Genomic DNA, 23,485 nt, shown 5'->3' with positions numbered 1-23,485 from the left:
CAGTATGCAAAATAAAAGGTCTATCAACAATGTTACATTCTGCAGAGAGGTCCCAATGGATGAGGTTTGAAAGGAAGCCATTAGATTAGGCAATTAAGAGACTAGAGGTCACTTTGGAGAGATCGGTTTCAGTTGACTGATAGAGTGGGAAACCAGATTACCAAGGGTGTAGAAGAAAGTGGAAGGATAGGAAGTGGAGGCATTGAATGTAGTTAGTTTTTTCAAGTAATTTGACTGAGAAGGGGAGCAGAGATATTGGATGATGTTGATTAGGGATGGACAGATTAAGTAAGGATTTTTTTAAGGATAGAGGAAAATTTGCTGTGTTTGTAGGCAGCAGGGATGGAACATATTGCTAAGGGTGTAGGGGGTATTATAATAGGGGCAATCTGCTGGAGGGGATGGGATCAAGGGAACACATAAGTGGTTGATCATGGTAAAGAGAAAGACTGCCTGTTTGTGAGAGAGAGAGATAGTGGGGAATAAAATCAGAAGGGTGTGAGAAGAATATGATGGGAGAAGAGGGAGGTAAAGGTTTAGTTTTCTCAGTAAAGATTTAGGCAAGATCCTCAATTGAGAGGGTGGGGAAAGGGGGAGCCATGGGAAGCCTGAAGACAGAAAAGGTTTGAAAAATAAATGATCCAGTCAAAATGCCACCAGTGCTTCTATTTGTCTTCTGTCTTCACCTGTGTTTCCTGTTATACTTTTAGGAAGAAATCACTTAATGATCCCTCTTGTTACTTTGCTGTTGGTGCTGCTAACCCCATGGGTATCTTTCCTTCACTCATCACCTATATGCCTTCTCTGGTTACTGTATTTGTTTACCTTTCTTATATTTCTGTTGTCTGGGGCATTTGCAAAACAAATAGTCTGCTCAAGTATAGTTTTCTTTGCAGGTATACTGAAAATGCTTTTTCATTCAACAATTTGCAGGATAAGTCACCTTAGGTTGCTTCTTAAGCATCTTTGCTCTCTGCAACACATTAGTTCATTATTTTCTGTGGTTTCTGGTGGATGTAAAATAGTCTTGTGTTATTCTAGTTTTCTTTCCTGCTTATTTGAAAGTGGCTCCTGGTCACCTGCAAAATTTGCTGTTTATCATTGAAAATATTAAAATTAATAACTTGGAGTCTTAGAGATTGCAACACAGGAATTTTTCTGGAAGTGATCTGCGGATTCTTTCAATTGGCACTTTGGTTTCTCTGTTCGGAAGTTTGGGGCAGTTTTCTTGCATTATTTCTTGAATCATGGTGTTCAAGTCTTTTGACTAGTCATGTTCTTTTAGAATACCTATAATCCTTAAGTTGTCTCTCGTCATGCTGTCTTCAAGTTCAATATGTTTTCCTTGCATAGAGAGTATTTTCTTTAATGTTACTGTTTTTTGCTTCTTTTCTTTCCAGACCATCCTTTACCTCTGTGTATTTGCCTTCACAATCATTTGTTCTCTCTTTTATTTCTTTCAGAAGGTTTGCCATAATGGATTCCAGTTTTTCTAAATCTGCTGATTATTTCTGCTGTGCAGGGCACAAATTCTGCTTTCAAAATTCTTATTTCTTTTAAACTATTCAGTAGAATCCTGTTGTGGTTCCATGTCCTTTCAGGAATCCACAGGGTCTTCTTCCTCATTCATTTCCCTTCTATTTCTTTTGGCAGATTTATTTACAGATGTCTAGACTTTTAAAAATGATCTGTTATTATTATCTTCCCTGTTGATTTATCTGTTGGCACTCAAAGTCTTTAAATGAGTTTTCTTCATCTTCTGATCTTTGATAATTTCAGTCTTTCCCCTCTTATATTGCTCCCTTTCTGATTCCTTCTTCTTTAATGGCAGCTTCCCTGGGGACTGAACCTCAAAGGTGTCTCAGACTTCTCCCATGTTAGACAACTCAGGCTTCACTGGCCTTGGTCTCTGTCTCAAGTGACTTCTAAGGAGACAGAACTGACCACAGCTGCATGCCATTCCCCTTTGCTTCAGGCCCGGTGGAGCAAAACACATGCTGGCATGCCTCCCCATTCCCTCTGTTCCTCAGTTCTCCAGCTGAATACTGTTGCAGCATAGAGCCCTGCCACACTACAGTCTCAGCCAGAGCAAGCTTTTGGCTTTTGATTTTCCCTGAGCAGGGAGGCAGAAGTGGGGAGGGGCTAACACAGTGTAGTGGCTGGTGGGGGGAAGGGAGAAAATGCTAAGTAAGCAGAGATTAACCTTCACTTCTGGTTGTTGCCTAGTTAGGACTCTTGGTGTCTGAGACCATGTAGACAACTACAATTCCATTATCTCTTGCACATAATTACTATCTTTGAAAGATTTGAGAAGATTGTAAAGATTAGAGACAGTGACTCGTCTTCCATCTTGTCAACCCACGAGTTACTACTTTTTGTCATATATGGCATGCCGTCTCTCATGTACATATTTCCATGACCCACGCCTGGAATATTTCATCTACACTTTCATCTTTTGAATACGCAACTTCATTTAAGGCTCAGTTCAATCACCATCTCTAACATAAGGCCCTTAGTGATCTCTCCAGATGCCCATACCTTCCCCATTTCAAAAGCTAATGTTACTAGTTATAGATTCTGTATTAACTTATCTGTATATGTATATCTGTACAAGCTCCATGAAGGCAGGGACAGTGTTGGTTTTGTTTTTTTTATACCTAGTGCCTGGCACACAAAAGTTGCTTAATAAATGCTTGCTGAATTGATTTATTTAAATTGGGGAGAAAATGGAACAGAGAAAATAGTTAGGATGCTAGTACACAAATTCTGGCAGAGCAGGACAAGGGGCTAGAAAAGGGCACACACTCAAATCCCTATCCCATGTTCCACACAGACAAACATAAATACTGCAGGGTTCAGTTTCCCTGGGCTGGTGAGCAGAGGAACGGCAGATGGTGTTGGACGAGAGGCCTCCAATGACTCACAGGGCTCACCACTGGGAACAAGGAACAGCACTGTTACTTGTATAGTTACAAGCAACTGGGAACAAGGAACAGCACTGTTCCTTGCTCTCGGTGGATTTGGTGCAATGCCCAGGTGGCAGCTGCTAACAGACATGTCTGAATGAGATCAAACAGCTTACAAACTGGCCTCTTTTCACAAGACCAGACATCTGCTTCAAGAGAACCAGAGAGAGCCCACCTCTCCATGATTTTTGCAGATTGTAGGAATCATGCCTGGTCATTTTCTTTCAGGATGCACTCCACTTGGTTGATGAGGACATTGGCAGCAAGTGGCAACCCTACCATCAGCAGCACCACCACCATTATGGCACTACTACAATAATGATCACATGAGCACTAGCATCACCATGATATCAATGTCTCCATCACCACATCAGTACCACCATCATAATGCTCTCAATGATGCCACAGTTGATGTCCCATCACCACTGTCATCACCCCTGTGACTATTCTCAGTAATACCCCACCACCACTTTCACCTAAGCACCATCATCACCTTTATATCACCATTAACATCACTATTTGATCAGGACTGCTATTGTTGTCAACATTATGCTACGAAAAGGAACAACACTGATTTGACATCAGAACCACCAAAACTGTCATCACCGTCACTATCATCCCTGTCATGTCACTGCCACCACAACTACCACATCACGGCTGCCAGGTGGTATAGGAATCACCAAAACCACCATGTCAGCCCCACCTTCACTCCAACATCAGCATCACTGTCAATGGGAACACCATCACTGCAACACTGGCACCACCATCCCTACTGTCACTGTTGTCAGCATCCCATCACTACCACCAATGCTATTACTGTTACATCTAACCCATCCTCACTTACATCAACACATCCACCTATGGAAAGACTGCTACTCACCATCACTATGTGTCATTAGTACCACCATCACTGCCACATTACCATCACCATCATGATCTCATCACTGCTACCATCACAGAGACAAATGCAAACACTGCAGGACTCTGCTTCCTGGGGCTGGTCCCCTAAATAGGCACAGCTCTGGGTACAAGCTAATGCCAGGATAAATGGCTGAAATCAAAGACTGTGACTCTTCTTAAAGGGGCCTCAATGGGTACTGCCTCACTCAAAGTGAGAACCTGAAAAGATCATAGCCTAAAAGGGCAAAGGTCTCCCACTGAATCCTGGGCCATGTTCAGTCATCCTGATAGATACCTGGCCACTGGACCCAGATGGCTCTAGAGGAGAAAGTGAGGATGGTGACTGCACAGCCCGACCTCACTAAAACAAAGTCAATTGCAAGTCATGTCATCATCTCCCCGATGTCATGGTCCTCTTTGAGAATGAAGGACAAATTACGCAACTTCCATGCAAAATCTGATGAATAAGAAGAGAAATGTTCTCCTTACTGCTGTGGGGCTAAGTTGGAAAATCATCTCATGATTTCTCCTGGCATTGCCACCAAATTATCATTGGACAAGTTACTTTGGTTTTTTCGAGCCCTGGGCACTGGAATCATTGCTCACATTTCTCCAGTGTTTCACAGTACTTCTGTGAGGCAGAAAATGTAAATACCGTCATCTTTGTTTGACAGGTGAGGGAAGTAAAGGCCAGACAGGACTGATATGTCCAAAGTCACCGTTAGTTAGGAGCTAGTACTCAAGACACATGGTCATTGTTCTCTACCACATTACTCTAAGTAAATGGACCATGTACCATTAGAAAGGAGTATTATGGGAATTCCCTAAATGAAGGTAAGGAGAAGGTTTATAGTTAAGTAAAGTCAAAGCCAACTGTTCCCCCTGCCTCTCCTCCAGCACCAGCTCAGACAACTCCGGCCACAGACCCGCATCAGGAAGCTATGGCAGTAGCTGGTAGAGGTAGATGCGTGCTGGGCTGGAGAGCAGAGGAATGGCAGATGGTGTTGGACGAGAGGCCTCCAATGACTCACAGGGCTCACCACTGGAAACAAGGAACAGCACTGTTACTCGTATAGTTATAAGTAACTGGGAACAAGGAACAGCACTGTTCCTTGCTCTCAGTGGATTTGGTGCAATGCCCAGGTGGCAGCTGCTAACAGACATGTCTGAATGGGATAAATAGCTTACAAACTGGCCTCTTTTCACAAGACCAGACATCTGCTTCAAGAGAACCATAAAGACCCCACCTCTCCACGACGTTTTTTGCAGATTGTAGGAATCGTGCCTGGTCATTTTCTTTCAGGATGCGCTCCGCTTGGTTGATGAGGACTGTTGAGCGTTCTAGACATTGGCGGCAATTGGCAACCTGCTGTGCCAACTTCCTCAGCTTCATCACCTTCAAAAAATGAGTCAAGTGAAAAAGGGAAAACATGAGGCCCTCCACTTCAAGCAACCCAAATGAAATATAATCTCTGGGGAATCCCCAGGATAGGACTCCTAAGATCAAACTGCTGACCACTCGCTACGTCTATCTCTTCAATTTCTCCATCATGTACTTGCCCCCTGCTCTCTCAGTCAGCCCCCTGCTTCTCCCATCAACCTATATGGTCAAGCATTCACCCAGCATGTCATGCATTCTCACTTATTTACTCCTTTATGTGAATGAATGTACGTATAATATCTGTGCTTTTAGTAATTTCAGAGCCTGTGAGGGTTAGAACCATTCCCCAAGGTATAAAGTCATCTTATGTCAATAACAAACACTTCATTGGCACGTGGCTTCTCTTACTGTATGCAGAGTATGAGCACAGAGTCATCTACATTGTTATTGTCAGACTGAGAAAAATAAAAACACAAAGACTCAGTCTCAAAATATCAGCCCCATTTTGATATATTCATAATGTGCCAGCCCAATTATTTTCATTATGCAGGCTAAACACCTGGAAATCACTTTTGCCTCCTCTCCATCTTTATATCTCTCATATCTATTATCCCCCTTTTTCTTTCTATTCTCAGCACCATGAGCTTAATTAAGGCCCTTTTGTCTTCATGCCCACAACCTGAAAGTAGCTTCCTAAATGGTCTCCCTGATGGAAGTATCTTTCAGACAGATTATAAAAGTTATATTTCCTGAAACATTGTTTTAAAGCATTATGTAACTCTCCTGCTCAGAGACTCAAAATGGCTCCTCACTGCCTATTGGATCAAGTCCAAACTCCACAACTGTCCTTCACAGCTCTTTATAATCAGTTCTCACATCACCTATTCAACATAATCACTCATTGTATCGCAACTGATTCCTTCCATTAGAGTTAGGCCAGTCTTTCATCATTCCCCATATATATTATACTCATTTCCACCCCTTTACCTTTGCCCATGCTGTTTCCCTTGCCAAGAATGATCTCCTTTCCTCTCTTCCACCAGCCCAAAGGTCCCAACACAAAGCCTTCCCCAATCAATTTCTAGTTCCCTCTTCATCTCCTGATTCTCCTACCTCAGATATATTGCCTGTGTGACATGGGTCAAGTCACTTAATCTCTGAGGGCCCCCAGAAGATTTCTGAGAAGGTACTGACCTGTACTGATATAGAATTTCTTCATCTGGGATATCCTTATCATGAAATCACAGGACCAGTCACTATCCCCATTTCTTACTAGCTGGATCATACAGTTTAGCATTTGGTTACATTCAATGAAACACTTTATTATACGCTATCTTACACTGTCACTTTCTCATATGCTATCTTACATTGTACTCTAGCTTTCCTGTGCTTTAGTCTTTTCTCTCCTTGAGAGACGAGGTGCATGTCACAGTGCTAGGTTCACAGGAGACACTCAACAAATGCCTGTCTAATTGAACTGGGATGGGGGACACTGTTTGCCTTCAGCTTGTGAATAAAGCCCACATTATTCTAGTGTGGCAGCCAGACTCTATCATCAGACTCATGGGCTATTATTAATAATAATTTTTATTATTATTGAAATAGTCTGTAGAATAATACATCTCAAAGAATAATAGTAGGACAGTGATTTGTCCCAAAACCGTTTCATAGGATTCTGAATTTAGAGCAGGAAGGGACCTTAGAGATCATATCCAACCACTTCATTTTACAAACAGGCAAAGTGACTTTTCAGTGGTATGTGTCAGTGGCAGGATGTGAACCCAAGGTCTTCCTGATTCCAAATCCAGTAATGCTATGCACTCAACCACTGAAAAAAAATGAGAACAAGAAAATTATACTAACTTGAATTTCTATGGCACTTTCACATTTGCAGCAACAGAGAAGAATGCAAATGTGGTTGGTGCTGTTAATATCCTCTTGGCCCTCCCAGTTGGCAAATTCTCCCACTCCCTTTCATCCTTTGCCCCCATTCCAGAATCTGTGAACCAATGAAATTCGAGTATCGCCATTCTAGGCTCAAGTAATCCACTTGGGGAATGGCATCATATAAAAAACTGCTACCTTTGAATCCCAGTCCCTACAACCCATCATTTATTAGTTATAGCAAATGACACTTGAAAGGCTGACATCCCGCCAACTCAATGAAATTCCATCCTTCACCTTGGTCTCTTTTATTTTGACTGCAATCGCCTGCTTCCTCTGCTGGATGATCTCCATCAGTTCATCACATTCTTCCATAAGCTTGGCCTCATGCATTGCAGTATTCACCTATCAAGAAAGTCCATGATGTTACATTGTGAAACACAGGGAACCAGCACTGGATGCTCTGCTACCTCTGAATGATTTGAACTAATGGCCAGGCACGTACTTCTTTACTTCTGAGGTCTGCTCCTCGAGGAAGGGACATTAATTTGGGCACTGATGAGTTCAAAACATTCAGAACATCACTGTTAGGTCATGGTGGCTCATGAATGGTTGGGTAGAGGGATGGATGAAATGTGGAGATGCTATTTCCAGTGGCTAACTCCAACTAATCTGTCTTTTCCAAGCCTCTTCTAGGTGAAGTTATGTTGCAGAAGGGGAAACCTCATTTGGATATATGAGCATTTGGATGTAATAAACTTTTGACAGCAAAATGTCCCAATCCCAGGGTCAAAGGTCAAGTGGATAGGCAGGGGAAGGAGTTGACATTTTGACCTACTCTTCTTTCATCTTTCATTTTCTACTTTCTTTAGCACAACACTGGGAAAGGGGCATAGAGCAGAAGCAGGGCAAGGGAATAATATGAGAAGTCTGTAAGCTAGAGATCAGTGGGGGAACAAGAACCCCGGCAGAAAGGAGCCCAGTCCCATCCTATTCTACCTAGGGTCTTTTTCTCCTCTTCTGTATTTTTTTTTTTTTGCTCTCAAGGGAGCTGGAAATTATTCATATAGGTTTCTGAGACTACACGTAATTGAATTACACCACTCCTGCCAATGGTAAAGGAAGGGGTATTTCTTCATAGCACCCTCCTAGGATGGACCCATCCTATGTCATGGATATGCATGCTGAAGGTAGGAAGCATCCCTGCAATGACTCCCAAGTCAATTCTTTGATGACCCTACTGTGGTTCACCATGTGCAGTAACTTGGAAATCTCATAGCCCTAGAGCTGTTCCTAAGTAATCCCCAGCCCACACATCTGGCCAGTCTTTTTTGACTCTCCTAACCATCCAGTTGGTTTTCTTTCATTTCTTGTCCCCATCTCCTTTAGACTTGCCTCAATTTATTCCCACAATCCTTATAGGATCTTTATAGGATCAAAGCTGCAAAGGACCTGAGAAGCCATCTAGCCCAACCTATGTAAATGAATATGAAAGATCTTGGGGCCAAATGTAACAGCAATGTAAATGGAAAGATCTTTCTCATTCATTAATACACTCATGTGACCTGCTTGAACCACCTGGCGACCTAAATCACATGTACTGGGAGAAGCTTGCTGAACAGGCATAACAGGATGAGTGGAGCCAAACCAAGAGGAAGTGAGTAATAAGGAAACTGAAGCCTAGAGAAGAGAAATTATTTCCTCAAGGCCACACACACAGGATTCTAACGTTAGAAGGGACCTCAGAGGTCCCTTTCTTTTACAAAGGAGGAAACTGAAGCCAAGAATTTCAAGTGAATTGCCAAAGTAGCATAAGATCACAGAGATGGAAGGGACCTCAAAGACTCCAATTCAATCTCTTTATTTGGCAGATGAAGAAGCAGACACCCAGGGAGGCTAAGTGCTTTGGGATAAATCACAACATCATAAATTAAGAACTGGAAGGGCCCTCAGTGGCATCTAGTCCAACTCCCTCATTTTATAGTAGAGGAAACTGAGACCCAAGAGGGGAAGTGATTAGCCCAAGGTCACAAAAGTAGTAAGACCCAAAGGTGAGGTTTGAACCCAGTGCTCTTTCCACTGTACCATAATGCCTCCCTCTCACCTCTGTTGTTAACTATACAGTGTGGCATAAAGTCCTGGGGTGGGAGGAGAAGGGGAATGGTAATAGTAGGTCCTCAGGCTAATGAAGTAGGAGGTTCAGAAGAAGAGTCCCTGGGGTATATGGAAAGGAATGGAGAGGGGGAAGAAGGAGAAGAGGTTGAGAAGCCCCTGTTTCATTTAGTAATATGTGAGGTAATTACATAGGTAAGTACAACCACTGTAAGAGTCAGCTCTATGTTCAAAATGGCAGACACCCAAAAGTCACAGGCTTACATGAATCCAACCAGGCATGCGCTGTTTGGGAGCAGCATTTCCTGTAGTAGGCAGGACATACATGAATTTTAATCTGTAGTCCTTGCCCGTACTATGGAAAGGGTATCATATCAATTCTGAGTCAGAAAACCAGGGTTCAAATGTCACCTCTGATGCGTATTATTGTGGGACCTTAGACTAGTCACTTAATCTCCCTCCTTCTAGCTTAGTTTCCTCATATGTAAAATGAGGAGGCTAGACTATATGGCATTTGAAGTCCCTTCTAGATGTGGGATCATATGGATTCTATCTTCTTTACTCCTCCCCCCAAAAAATACCCCACCCCTAACACAGTTTGTCCCTCACTGGGTCCTGTTCCCTTTCATCTGCCCTAATTTCTCATGTTCCTTTACCTGTTCAGTTAGATTCTTATTACTAGAATGGGAAAAGCACTGAATTGTTGAGTCCAGACACCTTAGTTTTAGTTCTGGATCTAAGTAGCTGTGCAACCTTGGGTGAGTCCCTTCCCTTCTCTGGCCTTCAGTTTTGCTCCAGCTGTATCATGAAGAGGCAGCACGAGACATATCCAAGGTCTCTGCTACCTCGTAAATTCTGTGTTCTATCTCTAGAAGGGTAGAGAACCTGCAGCATTGAGGCCAAATGCGGCTCTCTAGATCCTCAAGTGTGGCCCTTTGACTGAATCCAAACTTTACAGAAGTTTTCCCTTAATAAAAGGATTTGTTCTGTCAAACTTGTACTCAGTCAAAAGGCCACACTCGAGGACCTAGAAGGCCACATGTGGCCTCCAGACAGCAGGTTCCCCACCCCTGAGTTACTGCACTATGATGTACCTTTCCTTTACTTTTTTATTTATTTGTTTTCAGTTTTCAACAACCACTTCCACAAGTTTTAAATTTTCTCCTTCCTCTCCCTGCTCCCCAAGACAGCATGCAATCTTGTATGGGTTTCTACAGATACATTCTTATTAAACACATTTTCACATTAGTCATGTTGCACAGAAGAATTAAAATGAATAGGAGAAACCATGAGAAAAACAAAACAAAACATAACACAAGAGAAAATATTCTACTTCATTCTGAGTTCCGATTCCATAGTTCTTTCTCTGGATGTAGATGGCATTTTGCATCAAGAGTCCTTTAGGAATGTTTTAGGTCCTTGCATTGTTGTGAAGGGCTAAGTTTATCAGAAACAGTCCTCACACCCTGTGACTGTTACTGTGTACAATGTTCTTCTGGCTCTGCTCATTTCACTCAGCATCAGTTCATATAATTCTTCCCAGGTTTTTCTGCAGTCCTCCTGTTCGTCATTTCTCATAGCACAATAGTATTCCATTACATTCATATACTACAACTTGTTCAGCCATTCCCCAATTGATGGGCATTCCCTAGATTTCCAGTTCTTGGCCACCAAAAAAAGAGCTGCTGTAAATTTTTTTTGTACATGTAGGACTTTTCCCATTTTTATGATCTCTTTGGGATACAGCCCTAGAAGAAATATTGCTGGGTCAAAGGGTATGTACATTTTTATAGCTCTTCGGGCATAGTTCTAAATTGCTCTCCAGAATGGATGGATCAACTCACAGCTCCACCAACAAAGAATTAGTGTTCAAACTCTGCCACATCTCCAATATTTATCCATCTTCCTGTTTTGTCATGTTAGCCAATCTGATAGGTGTGATGTGGGACCTCAGAGTTGTTTTGATTTGCATCTCTCTAATCAATACTGATTTAGAACATTTTTTCATATGACTGTAGACAGTTTTAATTTCTTCCTCTGAAAAGTACCTTTACTTTACATGGGCATGTTTCAGGTGAAATTCCAGGTGAAATTCAAATTATTGCCTCTCTTTACTGACCATCCCCTCTCTTGTCCTTTGTGGCTGTATACACTTTTCCTAGGCTAGACCCACATTCCAACCCTTACCCTGCCAGTGAATGTTCTTGCTGTGATTAGCCCCCAAGTGATAGAACAGAATCTCGTACTTGAATTCTTGATCACTCTCCATTTCTGTTTGGCTTTTCCTTCTCTTTTCTCCCCTTTCTCACTAGGGAAGAGGTCAGGAAGATAAACAAGAATATTTCCAATTGCCTGCTAATTACATTGTCTTTGATAACCCACAAACAACTCAAACTCAATTGTCCGTAACCAAAGTGTTTACTCCCTTCTACCCAAACCAGCTTCTTCGTGAAGGATGGATCCGCTAGTTCTGAGTTAGGCCAGAATCCCATCTGCTACCTGGAGCACCATTGTTCTCTCTAGTTCTATTGTGTAATTTTTTTTTACAGGCAACTGTGTGTGACAATATGTGAAACATTTCTGTACCCAGAGTCCCCCACCTCTGCAATGAAAGGCATTTCCTCATCTCTGCTCCTGGACCAAGAATGGTCCTCACAAAGACACAGTGTTTGTCTTTGTGCCCATGTTCTTTTCATTTATGTTACTGTAGTCACCATGTAGAGTGGTTTTCTCGTTCTTTTTACTTCATTCTGTGTCAGTTCACATAAACCTTTCCATGCTTCTCTATACTGATCACTTTCATTGTTTCTTACAGCACAATAAGATTTTATTACATTCATATACTGAAATTTGTTTAACCATTCAATTGATGGGCATCTAATTTTGTTGCAAGTTCTTTGCCACCATAAAAAGGGCTCTTATGATTATTTTGGGGGAACATGGGGTCTTCCTTTTGTCTTTGATCTCTTTGGGGACTATGCCTATAAGTGAGATCTTTCGGTCAAAGGGAATACATATTTTAGTCTTTTTTCCCCTTCAATTGTAATCCTAAATTATTTTCCAAAATGGCTGGACCAATCCACAGCTCCACCAATAGTACATCAGTGTGCCTTATCTTCCCAAGGCCCCTTGAACATCTACTAGTTCAATCATTATTTTTTTTGCCCATTTGCTGGATAAGAAACCTCAGAGTTGCTTTTATTTTTCTATTTATTTTTATTTCTTTTATTATTAGTGATTTGGAGGATGATTTCGTAGTTATTAGTTGGTAATTCTTTGATCACGTCTTTCAAGGAATGGCTTTCTATCTTACATATTTGTGTTAATTCCCTATATACCTGGAACATCAGAGATATTTGGTACGAAGGTTTGGGGGTTGTTCCTTCCAATCGACATTTTCTCTTCTTATCCTGACTGCATTGATTTTGTCCTCTGTCACAAATCAATATGTAACGCTGCAGAAATCACTTCCTCCTCTAGGCTCTAGTTTGCTCATCTATAAAATGAGGAAGTTGTATCAAGCTTTCCCTGTAATCTTTTTTAGTTTTAACATTCTATGGATGGCTTTGTGATTCACAGAGGAGAGAAAACTGGGGCAGAATCTTGAATGAGTTACAGAACTTAGATAAGCTGAAAAGAAGGAAGGAAGCATTCTGGGAAGGCTGAATCCAGTGATCAAAGCTGCAGAGGTGCCAATGTTCAGGGAACTTTAGGAACACAACCCATTCCAAGCATTTATTAAGTGCTTACTACATGCCAGGTAGCATCTTAAGTAGACACCTATTTAATTAGCATCTCAGGTTCACGTGGGGGAAGTAGCCATGTAGCAGCAGAAACATACAATTAGAATAGCAGATGAAATCTGTAAGGTCCTTTAGTTAAGCTTCTGAAGTCAAAAGTCTGAAGAAGACTGGAGTCTATATGTAAATATTTATAATGATGTGCCTGTAACTGTTTATAACTGGGTATGCCAATGCTGGGGGGGTATGCAATTCATATTTTCGCAGTCATGTGCTGCTTTATGGTGTCAAGAAAATGAATCGAGTTCAAAATGTTCCTAATATTTCCAGAACATTTAATTACCCTTAACGTCCAAAGCTAGTACCTCTCACTAATAGGAATGAACACTAACATGATGTTCAGTTTCTCCTGATTATTATAGGCCACATCTCAATATCACTTCAATGGCTTAAAATGTGCTTTCCAAAGAGTAGTTAGTGCCAGTATTATCACTCCCATTTTATCACTGGGAAAACTGAGGCTAAGAGAGGTCAAGTGACTTGGTTCAGGGTCACTCAGATGGGAACCGGCAGAATATGGATTTGGGCCCAGATCTTCTAAATCAGAGTTCACTAGAGTTTCCAAGTTACCTCTCAATTGCTAAAGTATGTATATATAGTTAAAAACAATGAGAAAAATGCAAAGGGAGTGATGCTTAGAAGGGGTTACAACTATATATAAAATGCTAGAAATTGGATAATAATAACGCTAGCTGGCATTTATATAGCACTTTAAGGTTTGCAAAGCTCTTTATATGTTATCTCCTTTTGTTCTCATTTATATATGTGTCTCATACTTTGTGTTAGAAGTATGGACATTTTATGAGAGTGCTGCTAAAGAAATGGGCTAAAGAAATACTTGGGAAGACTTATGTGAACAGATGCAAAGTGAAATGAGCAGAACCAGGAGAACATTGTACACAATAACAGTGACATTATAGGATGATCAGCTGTGAATGACTTAGCTATTCTCAGCAATACAAGCAATCCAAGACAATTCTGAAGGCTTTGAAATGAAAAATGTTATCCACTTCCATAGAATGAACTGATAGAGTTTGAATGCAGATCGAAGCAGACTTTTTTTTCACTTTATTTTTCTTGGGTTTTTTGTTTTTTGGTCTGTGTTTTCTTTCACAACATGACTAATATGGAAATATGTTTTGTATGATCACACATGTATAACTGATATCAAATTGCTTGCTGTCTCAAGGAGAGGGGAGGGGAGAAAGGGAAGGGAGAAAACATGGAACTCAAAATTTTAAAAATGAATGTTAGATATTGTTTTTATACATAACTGGGGGAAAATAAAATATTCAAAAAATGGGCTAAAGAATTCACAAAGTAGTTCATTCATTTATTCTTTTAACATTTCAATGAACATTTTTAAAATGTCTATTATGTATAAGGTAGCACCGTGCTCAAAATATCAGGGGATCTCTGTTCTCATTCAGTAACGAACAGCCAGTGGCATTAGGTCACAACCCATCCATGTCATCTCATCCTATGCAACTCATGCCCACATCTTTAGATAAATCTACCACAAGGACACCATCCAACAAAGCGGGGGGCCTACATTATGTGGCTATTAATGCAGGATGTGTGTTGTCCATCTGTCATCCCTCACTCTTGACAGCTATCCTAGAATCACAGATTTAGAGCTGGAAGGGATCTTGGAGGTCCACTCCCCTCATTTTCTGGATGAGGGAACTGAGGCTAAAGAGACGAGGTGACCTATCTGAAGGTTACAGAGGTAATTAAGTGGCAAAGACAGGATTTGAACTCAGGTTTTCTGATTCCAAGTCCAAAAATCTTTCCATCATAGCACACTGCTTCTCAGAAGTATCACAGAATCTCAATACTCAAAGGATTGTAGAGGCCAGAAAGAAATCAATAAGTATTTATTAAGCACAAATTATGTGCCAGGCAATGGGGAAACTAAGACAAAAGATGAAACAATCTCTCATGGAATGTATATTCTAATGTGGGTGATGAGTACACTTATAAATATATACAGAATATGAAGATAATAAAGATGAATTAATACAAAGTATAAACCCAAATAAATAACAAAGCAGTTAAATGCAAGGTACTTTGGGAGGGAGAGTACTACTAGTTGGGGGGGGGGTTCAGGGAAGGCTTCCTGTTGAAAGTGGTACTTAAGCTGTCTTGAAAGAAGAGTAAATCTATGGAATAAGTTGAGAAGGAGGGCATTCCAGGTATAGGGAACAGCCAGTACAAAGGCAAAGAGATGGGAGATGGAGGGTCATGTGTAAGGCACAGGGAAAAGGTCAGTACAAGATGGGGAGTAACATCTAAAGAAGTGGGAGAGACGAGCTAGGGATAGATTGTAAAAGGCTTAAAAAACTAAACAGAGGAGTTTATATCTTATCCTAGAGGCAACAGGGAGCCACTGTAGTTGATTGAGTAGGGGCGTCAAAGGAAAATTACCTTGGCAGCAATATACGTGATGGGTTGGAATGCAGATAGACTTGAGACGAGGAAGCCATTCAGAAGGTTAGTACAATAATCTAAGCAAGAATGATGAAGGCCTGAAATAAGGTGAGAAGCTGACTATTTCTTCTCAGTTTTCTTTGATGGTTGAATTACCATATCATGGCCATAACTGTAGGTGCTCTCCAAGGTTCTGTGTAGGCTTGTGTGATAGTTATGAGTACAGAGAAGGGCTCAGATGCAAGAGATGGTGTGGAGGTAGGAATGACAAGATTTGGCAAGGGACTGGATATGTGAAGTGAGGGTGGATGAGCAGCTGAGGTCAGTGCTAAGGTTATGAGCCCAGGAGACTAGAAGGATGGGGCTACCTTTGACAGGAACTGAGAAATTGAGAAGAGGGAAGATTTGGGGGGAAATGATTATGAGTTCAATTGTGAGTCTGAGATGTTTCTAGGACATCTGGTTTGAGACATCCAATAGGCAATTGGTTATGGAGGATTGAAGCTTAGGAGAGAGGCTGAGGATGGATATATAGATGTGTGGGTCATCTTCATAGAAATGATAACTAAGCCCATAGGAGCCAATGAAGTTGCCAAGAGAGAGCACAGAAGGGTCTACACAGAACCTGGGAGAGCACCACACAGAACCTTGGGGAGCACTCACAGTTAGGGCCATGATATGATAGTTTGACTAGCCAAGGTGACTGAGAAGGAGCAACCAGGTTGGAAGGAAGAGAAAAAAGAGAGGGTAGCATCATGAAAACCCAGAGCATCCAGGAGAAGGTGGTCAACGGAGTCAATAGGTTGAGAAGCATGAGGACTAGACTGAAAAAAGACCAACAGATTTGGCAATTAGGAGATCACCAGTCATTTTGGAGAGATCAGGTTCAACTGAGTGATGAGGTCAGAAGCCAGACTGAAAAAGATTAAGGAACAAGGTAAGAAGTAAAGATAGCTTTTTCTAGGAGTTTGCCTGAGAAAGGGAAGAGAGATACAGAGGGGATGGTTGGGATGAGTGAAGGTTTTTGAAGGATGTGGGAGATATGTTTGTAGACAGCAGGGGAAGAATGAATAGATAGGAAAAGAATGAAGATTAGGGGACAAGGATCATGGTAGAGAACACAGAAGAGGAAGGGGATTCAATCTGCTAAAGGAAACAGTAGATAATGGGATCAAGAACACGTCTATAAGGTCTGGTCTTGCCTCGCTCATTGTTAAAGATTAAGGGAAAGGAGGGGATGGGGGACGGGCAGTACCTAGGAGTTCTGATATGAGGAGAGAAGAGGGAGCTCACTATAAATGGTATCCATTTTCTGCCAAGAGACCAGGTCCTCAGCTAAGGGGGGGGCAGGTAGGGAGAGGTGTGAGAGGCTTGAGGAAAGGCTTGGAATCGTCTCTGTGGGGAGTCAGAGGGTGAATCAGTGAGGGAGGAATGAAAAGACTGGACAAGAACCTACATTTCTCTTTCCTCCCTTTTTCAGTCAAATTCCTAGAAAATGTCATCTACAATTGTTGCCTTTACTTTTCCTTTTGCTCATTAATTGTTTTCAATCTGACTTCTGACCTCATCACTCAATTGAAACTGATTTCTCCAGTCACTGATGATCTCCTAACTGCCAAATTTGTTGGTCTTTTTTCAATTCTCATCTTTCTGAACCTCCCGACTGTGCTGATTACCTCCTGTTGGATAATCTCTTCTCTCTACTATGCCAACAAGTGGTCCTTCAACCTTGGCTGGAATACTTCAAGTGACTGGAATCCCATTACCACACAAATAGCCCACTTCTTAGGGTTTTGCTTTTCTTGGATAATCTCTTTTATGATGCTTCTGGGATACAGTTCTTAGTTGGTAATAAGCTATAGTCCATCTACATCTGTCATTTGTCTCTATTATTATCCTTTAGGAAGATATGAGAAGATGTGGGTCAATGTTACTACTACCACAAAATATGATTAAGAAGATATTAAAAACTATCAATTTATATGCCTAATTTTATCATCTCTATAAAATATTTATAAGAATGGTCTATATGTGTACCAAGGGCACTTTTAACGCCAATGAGCAGGGAACATTTGACTTTTGCAAATTATATTTTACAGCAGGCATCTGCATAGTCACACAACTGACCAAGGTGTAAATATAAGATCCCACTGTGCTGGTTTATTGGGCATAAAAATCATTTGATTCAGCAGAGGAGCATCACCATGCACAAACTCAAGGGCTCTCTATTACCTTTGGGCTCCAACTTGCCTTTCCAACTTTATCTTCCACAGAACATCTAAACCAAACTTCTGCTAACTCCATGGAATGTTCCTGGTGCATCTCTACCTCCAAACTATTCCTCCATTCCTCTCGCTTTGAATGACTCAATTCCACCCCCACACTCCCCACCAAAGCTCTGTCTACTTGTACCTTCTATGTCCTTCAAGACTCATCTACTCTGGAAGGGGCTCCCCACTCCCCACTCTCCCACACGGAGAATTCCTCACTCAGAATTTCTAGAGCAATTCCTTTGCTTACTACTCAACTGATGCATTCTTTGGTTTTCCAACCAGATTCATTGATGCCAAGTGTTTCTCATAGTACCTAGTTAAGTGTCTCCTGTTGACCTATGTTGAACCCTGCCCGCCCACCCATGACCAATACAAGGTACTGAATGGCAGACTGGACAAGTAGGGGGATGTTCCCCAGTGACCCTGCCCTGAATTCTACCACCCTTCCAAATCCAACCAAGATCTCTCCTTCCCAATAGCAAGGACCTCTAGTCATTGCCATCAGCTTGGTAAACACACACCCCCATTCACCCTTCAGTGAAACCTTCCTAATTACATCTGCTATCTCCCCTCCAAGGGAGCAGGTATTCCCTCATTTTCCTATTTGTATCCCCAGGGTTTAGTTCATAGAAAATGCTTAATAATTGCTCCTTATTCTATCCCATTGTGCATCAAGAAGTGCTGGATGAATATTTTTCCAAATAGCAGTGGAAAAATTAACCTCAAAACCTCTAAAGTTGGGGGAGGGAGCCTATATAAAACATATTTGACATTTATTTAAGTTTCCCCTTTGACAAGATGATGTGAGAAAAAGAGGGCATCCCCAAATAGAACAACCCCCGGGGTGGCTCAGAGTTACATGCTCTAGCAGTTACCATTAATGAATGGAAGCTTCCAATGCAGCCTCAGTGTTCATAGCCTCAATATTGGTCTATTGGTCAATCAGTGAGTAAGAAAGCGTTTATTAAACATTTGCTATGTGCCAAGCACTGGGCTATATGATAGGGATCTAACTAGGAACAGAGAAAGAAGCAGTAGCCAGTCTGCTCTCAGTAAACTCACCCTATAATTGGGGAGAGTTTAGCTGGAAGGTGGATGTCCTTATCTTAAAGTCCAAAGTCTACTTTAAAGTCCAAATAGAGGGTAAGGGCAGAAGGTTCAAGATGAGAAGCACCAACTTTAAAATTGAGCAGGAAAGGAAAATAGCAATAACAGAAAAAAACTAAAGAAACACAATGGTCACGGTAGAGGGACATTCCACAAATCATGTCTCATTGTCCCAAGGTCATGCCATTATTAATACTCTTCCCCTCAAACTATTTTAGAATGAGAACTCTGGCATAGTTGGACTTAGACAATCCTGTGAGATCTTCACCCCTTCCGTGCTGGGGAAATTCCATTTGGTAGCTGCTATATGGGCCTATGGCTTTTCAGGGCCAAGAAGAATGATCTGATTGAAAAGAAAGACCAGACAAGAGATGACCTCGATGTCCTCTTTACCTGGCTACTACGTTAAGGGGGAACCCCAGAGTGCTTTCAACACATGGTATACTGAGACTAATTCTTCCTGTCTATGAGGAAACATTCATGTTGGGAGTTGGTTTCTGTCAATGAATTGGTCAAATATTTACTTGGCATTCTAGAGGCAACCTGGCACAGTGCATGGATTGCTGGTCTTATGAGTTGGGAAACTTCTGGATTCAAATATTGCTTCTGATACTTAGGACAGAGCTTCATAACCCTGATCAAATCACTTACCTCTGATGAAGCTTCTGAAGACACGGACATTCATAGAAGAGGGCTCCACATGTAGAATTCCCCAAACTTACAAAATCACAGATCCTTTGGGTACTTCTTCACATACTAAAATACCCAAACGGATCTGTGATCTCGTCCATTTGGAAGGTCTTCTCAGTGATGCAGAATCTTAATTCAGCCATGCTTGTCCGTCTTCTGTGATGCCTGTCCATGTCTTTCCAAAAGTTCATTACAGCAGTTCCACTCAATGTGCCAAAGACCTTCCTTGCTTTCTCCTGACATTTCAGTGGAGCACCCTAGCTATCCACTTTTTCATCCCATACTACATATTCTATTTTAAGGAAATCATTTTTGCTTTCACCATGATTTCAGATCATGAGATTTCCAGATTCAGTGAGTCAGGGCTCTAGAGTAATACTGTGAGTAGTTTTGAACCCAAAGCTACCCAAAGTTCTTGGGTAGCATTTTGGACCACTGTTACATTCATATGGCGTGGGGATGGAGGTGAGGAAAGAGACAAATTATGCAAATTTAGTAGAGTTGGAAAAGATAGAACTGCAAACCAAAGATACGCCTTGAAATTAAAACTTCCTTTCAGATTTCAGAAGAGGTCAGAGTCAAGCAGGGCAGTATTGGTACTACTGTGTTAAATTTTTAAAGACATTTTTTTTAAAAAAAGCTATACATAATAGAGATTCATCATCTCATATATAATTGTTCTGTTCTTTGCATTTGGAAATGCACAAGTTTGTTGATATGTGCTGAGTTCATAACAATAATTTAAAAAGATTCAAAATCTCACCAAGTGAAGAGATAGCCTAAAGGCCCAGGGACCTTGAGATTAGCCCATCATGTTTTCTGATAGAGAGATTATCGAGGGAAAGGTTGTTTCCATGGCATGAATAAAACATTTCTGGGTACAGATAAGCTGCTGGATTTTACAGGGCTACAGTTTCTTTGTTTACACAGATGTTTCACCTGCTGGCTAGAGAGCAGCCCAGCTTTACCTTCATGATCTTTTATCTCTTCTGTGATAGCTGGTTTGTCAGAGGGCCCTAGAGTCTTACCTGTCCTTTTTACATCTGGATGTAGCTGGTACAACAAGTAAGCAACCTCATGAAATCTATCCTCCCTGAAAGCACTACCAGAACCATTCTGGCTTTGAAATCTACTTGAAAAAAAATCCAACATCATAAGGTCAGGGAACTTAGAGCTAGGAGAGGTCTCAGAGGTCATCTATTCTACCTCCTTCATTTTACAAAGGAGGAAACTGAGGCCCAGGGAGGGGAAGGGACTTGTCTAAGGTCATAGATCTAGAATTGAAAGGGACCACCTAGTCCAAGCCTCTTTTACAGATGAAGAAACTGAGGGCCAGGAAGGTGGAATGACTTACCCAAAGCCACATAGTTAATAAATGGAGCAGTCAGGACTCAGACCAAGTAGGCCCAGGAGAAATCATCCAGATTTTCTCTTATGCAATATTCTGATCGCTAATGATTTGGGGTGGGGGGTGGGGTGGCACTGCAGGTTAGGTTTAAATTTATGAATCTACTTAACAGATGCCTACCGCTAGAGATTTCCCTACCATTTTTATGGTCGTTAGTTTGTGTTTTTTTTTTTAAATTCATCATTTCCCAATATACTCCCTCTCCAAATCACTAAATCCTCTCTTGTAACAAAGAGAAACAGTTAAGCATAATCAACCAACAAAGCACTTAAGTCTGACAACATCAGCTAGCTTCTGTACCCACGATCCCCCAACGTCTCAACTGAGAAGAGGGATGTGGGTTGTAGGCTGTGTTCTCTGGAACCAAAATTGTCCACTGTATCTCCTCTAAGCTCAGCTGCCTACTAGGGAGTTTTTACTTTATGTTATTATCATCACTGTCTTTGTTTTTACTTCAGCCCTTAAGCTCATAGATCTAGAGTTGGAAGGTTCCTCAGAGGCCATCAAATGCAAAGCTCTCCTACTGAGGAGAAAACCGAAGCCTGGGGAAGTTCACTTAAGTCTCCCCATATTTCTCTGGCTTCCTTGTATTCATTATTTCTTAGACTGAAATTATAACCCTACCCTCAGAGACACTGCCCCTGAGATGGGGAAAGCCCAATAGCTAGAGAGAACATGGGTCACTCTGAAAACAGATGGCTTTGAAAGGGACTTCCTTAGTGACTCGAAGGCAGTCATAGGGAGATTCAGATGAGGATTTTGGACTCTCTCATGCCTGACAGAGCACAGGAGTGGCGGGATGGCCAAAGTTGCCTTTGCTCACTTGGGACCCACAAGTTGAGGACAGGGAACAGTGTAAATTGAGAGTACAGTGAGGTAGTGAGGAGATCAAGCAGAACAACAGGCCTGTTATTCCCTAGATGGGGGAAGCTACTGTCTATTTACCTGTCTGACCACTCACTTCCTGTTTCCCCTCAGACCTAGTGGGAGGAGGAGAGTGAAGAAAAGCCATTTTGTTCCCTATTGGCGGCAGTTTGGCATTTGGAAGTTTTATTTTTTTTAATTGGTTATTCACAATGCTATGTTATTTTAAACCAGTATTAAAACCATAAGGCCATTTACTATGAGTTTGTCTCATTATGAATGTGTGGAATGGGATTAAGAGAGAGGCATTTAATCCAAAAAAAAGGACAAGAGAAGATTCCCTTAGTGAAAGTTGAAGTGGGAGCAGAGCCGATGAGAGCAGATCTGTTATCATCATAACTTTCCAGAGTGTGTCTAAGTTCAGGTTAGACCCTCAGTCTTTTTCTTTTGAATTTGGAGAGAAAGAAAGCCTTATAAGAGAATATGGGCCGCTAGGTGGCATTGCAGTGGATAGAGCCCTGGGGCTGAAGTCAGGAAGACTCATCTTCCCGAGTTCCAATCTAGCCTCAGACACTTACTAGCTGTGTGACCCTGGGCAAGTCACTTCACCCTGTTTGCCTCAGTTTACTCATCTGGAAAATGAGCTAGAGGAGGAAATGGCAAACCACTCCAGTGCCTTTGCCAAGAAAACCCCAAATGGAGTCACAGAGAGTCAGACATAACTGAAACAACTCAACAAATAACAGGAAGAGCTGTGGTGTGTGGATTTACCCACGTTTTGTTTTGGCCTCAGGGAACCCTACAAAATGACCACTTTCTCTTAGGCCCTACTCATCTACATGGCTACAGTCCTCCATCCTCAAGGGAGAAACAATACCCCTGCATTACAATTGTAGGCCACATTTGTTTGGCCGCCCCCTAGCTGAAGGTGGCCCACTTTGCTCCAGGTTTGTTTGTTTGTTTTCATTTCCACAGAGTATTGTTAAGAATACTTTGTTACACAGAAGTCTTTTCTTTGTCATGAATCTCTTTGGGATACATGTTCAGTAGTGTGGGAATTAAATTCTTTGAGACTTAAAGGCTTTGGGAGTCCTCTAAGAACCCACTATTACAGCATAAATTATCCATTGATTTTTGCAGATGAACTAATAGTTCACTTGGACAATGCTAGAGGGTCAACTAAAAATTAATTGAAACAATAATTTCAACAAAGTAGCAGGCCATAAAACAAATTCACACAAGTCATCAGCCTTTCCTTATATTACCAACTTAATGCCGCAGAAAGAGAAAGAAATTCTATTCAAAAGAACTACAGATTATATAAAAAGCAGAGTGTTCCAAATGTCTGAGAGCAGTTTTAAGCTTTTGGGACATTCTGCCTTGGGAATCCCACCTCCCATGAAACACACAGAAGTTATATGACTAGAACTGCAATGTAATCTTTACACAAATAAAGACAGACTTAAATAACTGGAGAGATTAAAGATGACAATACTACATGAATTAGCTTACAGATTCAATGCCATAGCCATCAAAAGGTCTCCTTTATAGAACTAGAATAAATAATGATTCATCCGGAAGAATAAAAGGTCAAGGGAAATAATGGGGGAAAAAAGGAAGGAAAGGGGCCTCGTTATGCTACAACACAGTAACGATGCTATCTGTTTGAT

At 41.4% G+C, this 23,485-nt stretch overlaps 1 protein-coding gene across 2 annotated transcripts in view; it reads right to left on the bottom strand.

Annotated features, from left to right (window-relative positions):
• The window catches only part of MID2 (midline 2), a 100,648-nt gene that overhangs the window by 31,791 nt on the left and 45,372 nt on the right, over window positions 1–23,485 (bottom strand). For both annotated transcript variants that reach the window (XM_072626387.1, XM_072626386.1), the window contains exons 4-5: window positions 7,429–7,536; window positions 5,114–5,262 (exon numbers count right to left, since the gene is read on the bottom strand). In XM_072626387.1, coding sequence (XP_072482488.1) covers window positions 5,114–5,262; window positions 7,429–7,536 — 257 coding nt within the window. The remainder of the gene's footprint in view (window positions 1–5,113; window positions 5,263–7,428; window positions 7,537–23,485) is intronic.

Source organism: Notamacropus eugenii, chromosome X (genome assembly GCF_028372415.1).
Source record: "Notamacropus eugenii isolate mMacEug1 chromosome X, mMacEug1.pri_v2, whole genome shotgun sequence".
NCBI lineage: Eukaryota > Metazoa > Chordata > Mammalia > Diprotodontia > Macropodidae > Notamacropus > Notamacropus eugenii.
This window is presented reverse-complemented; position numbering and strand designations above follow the sequence as displayed.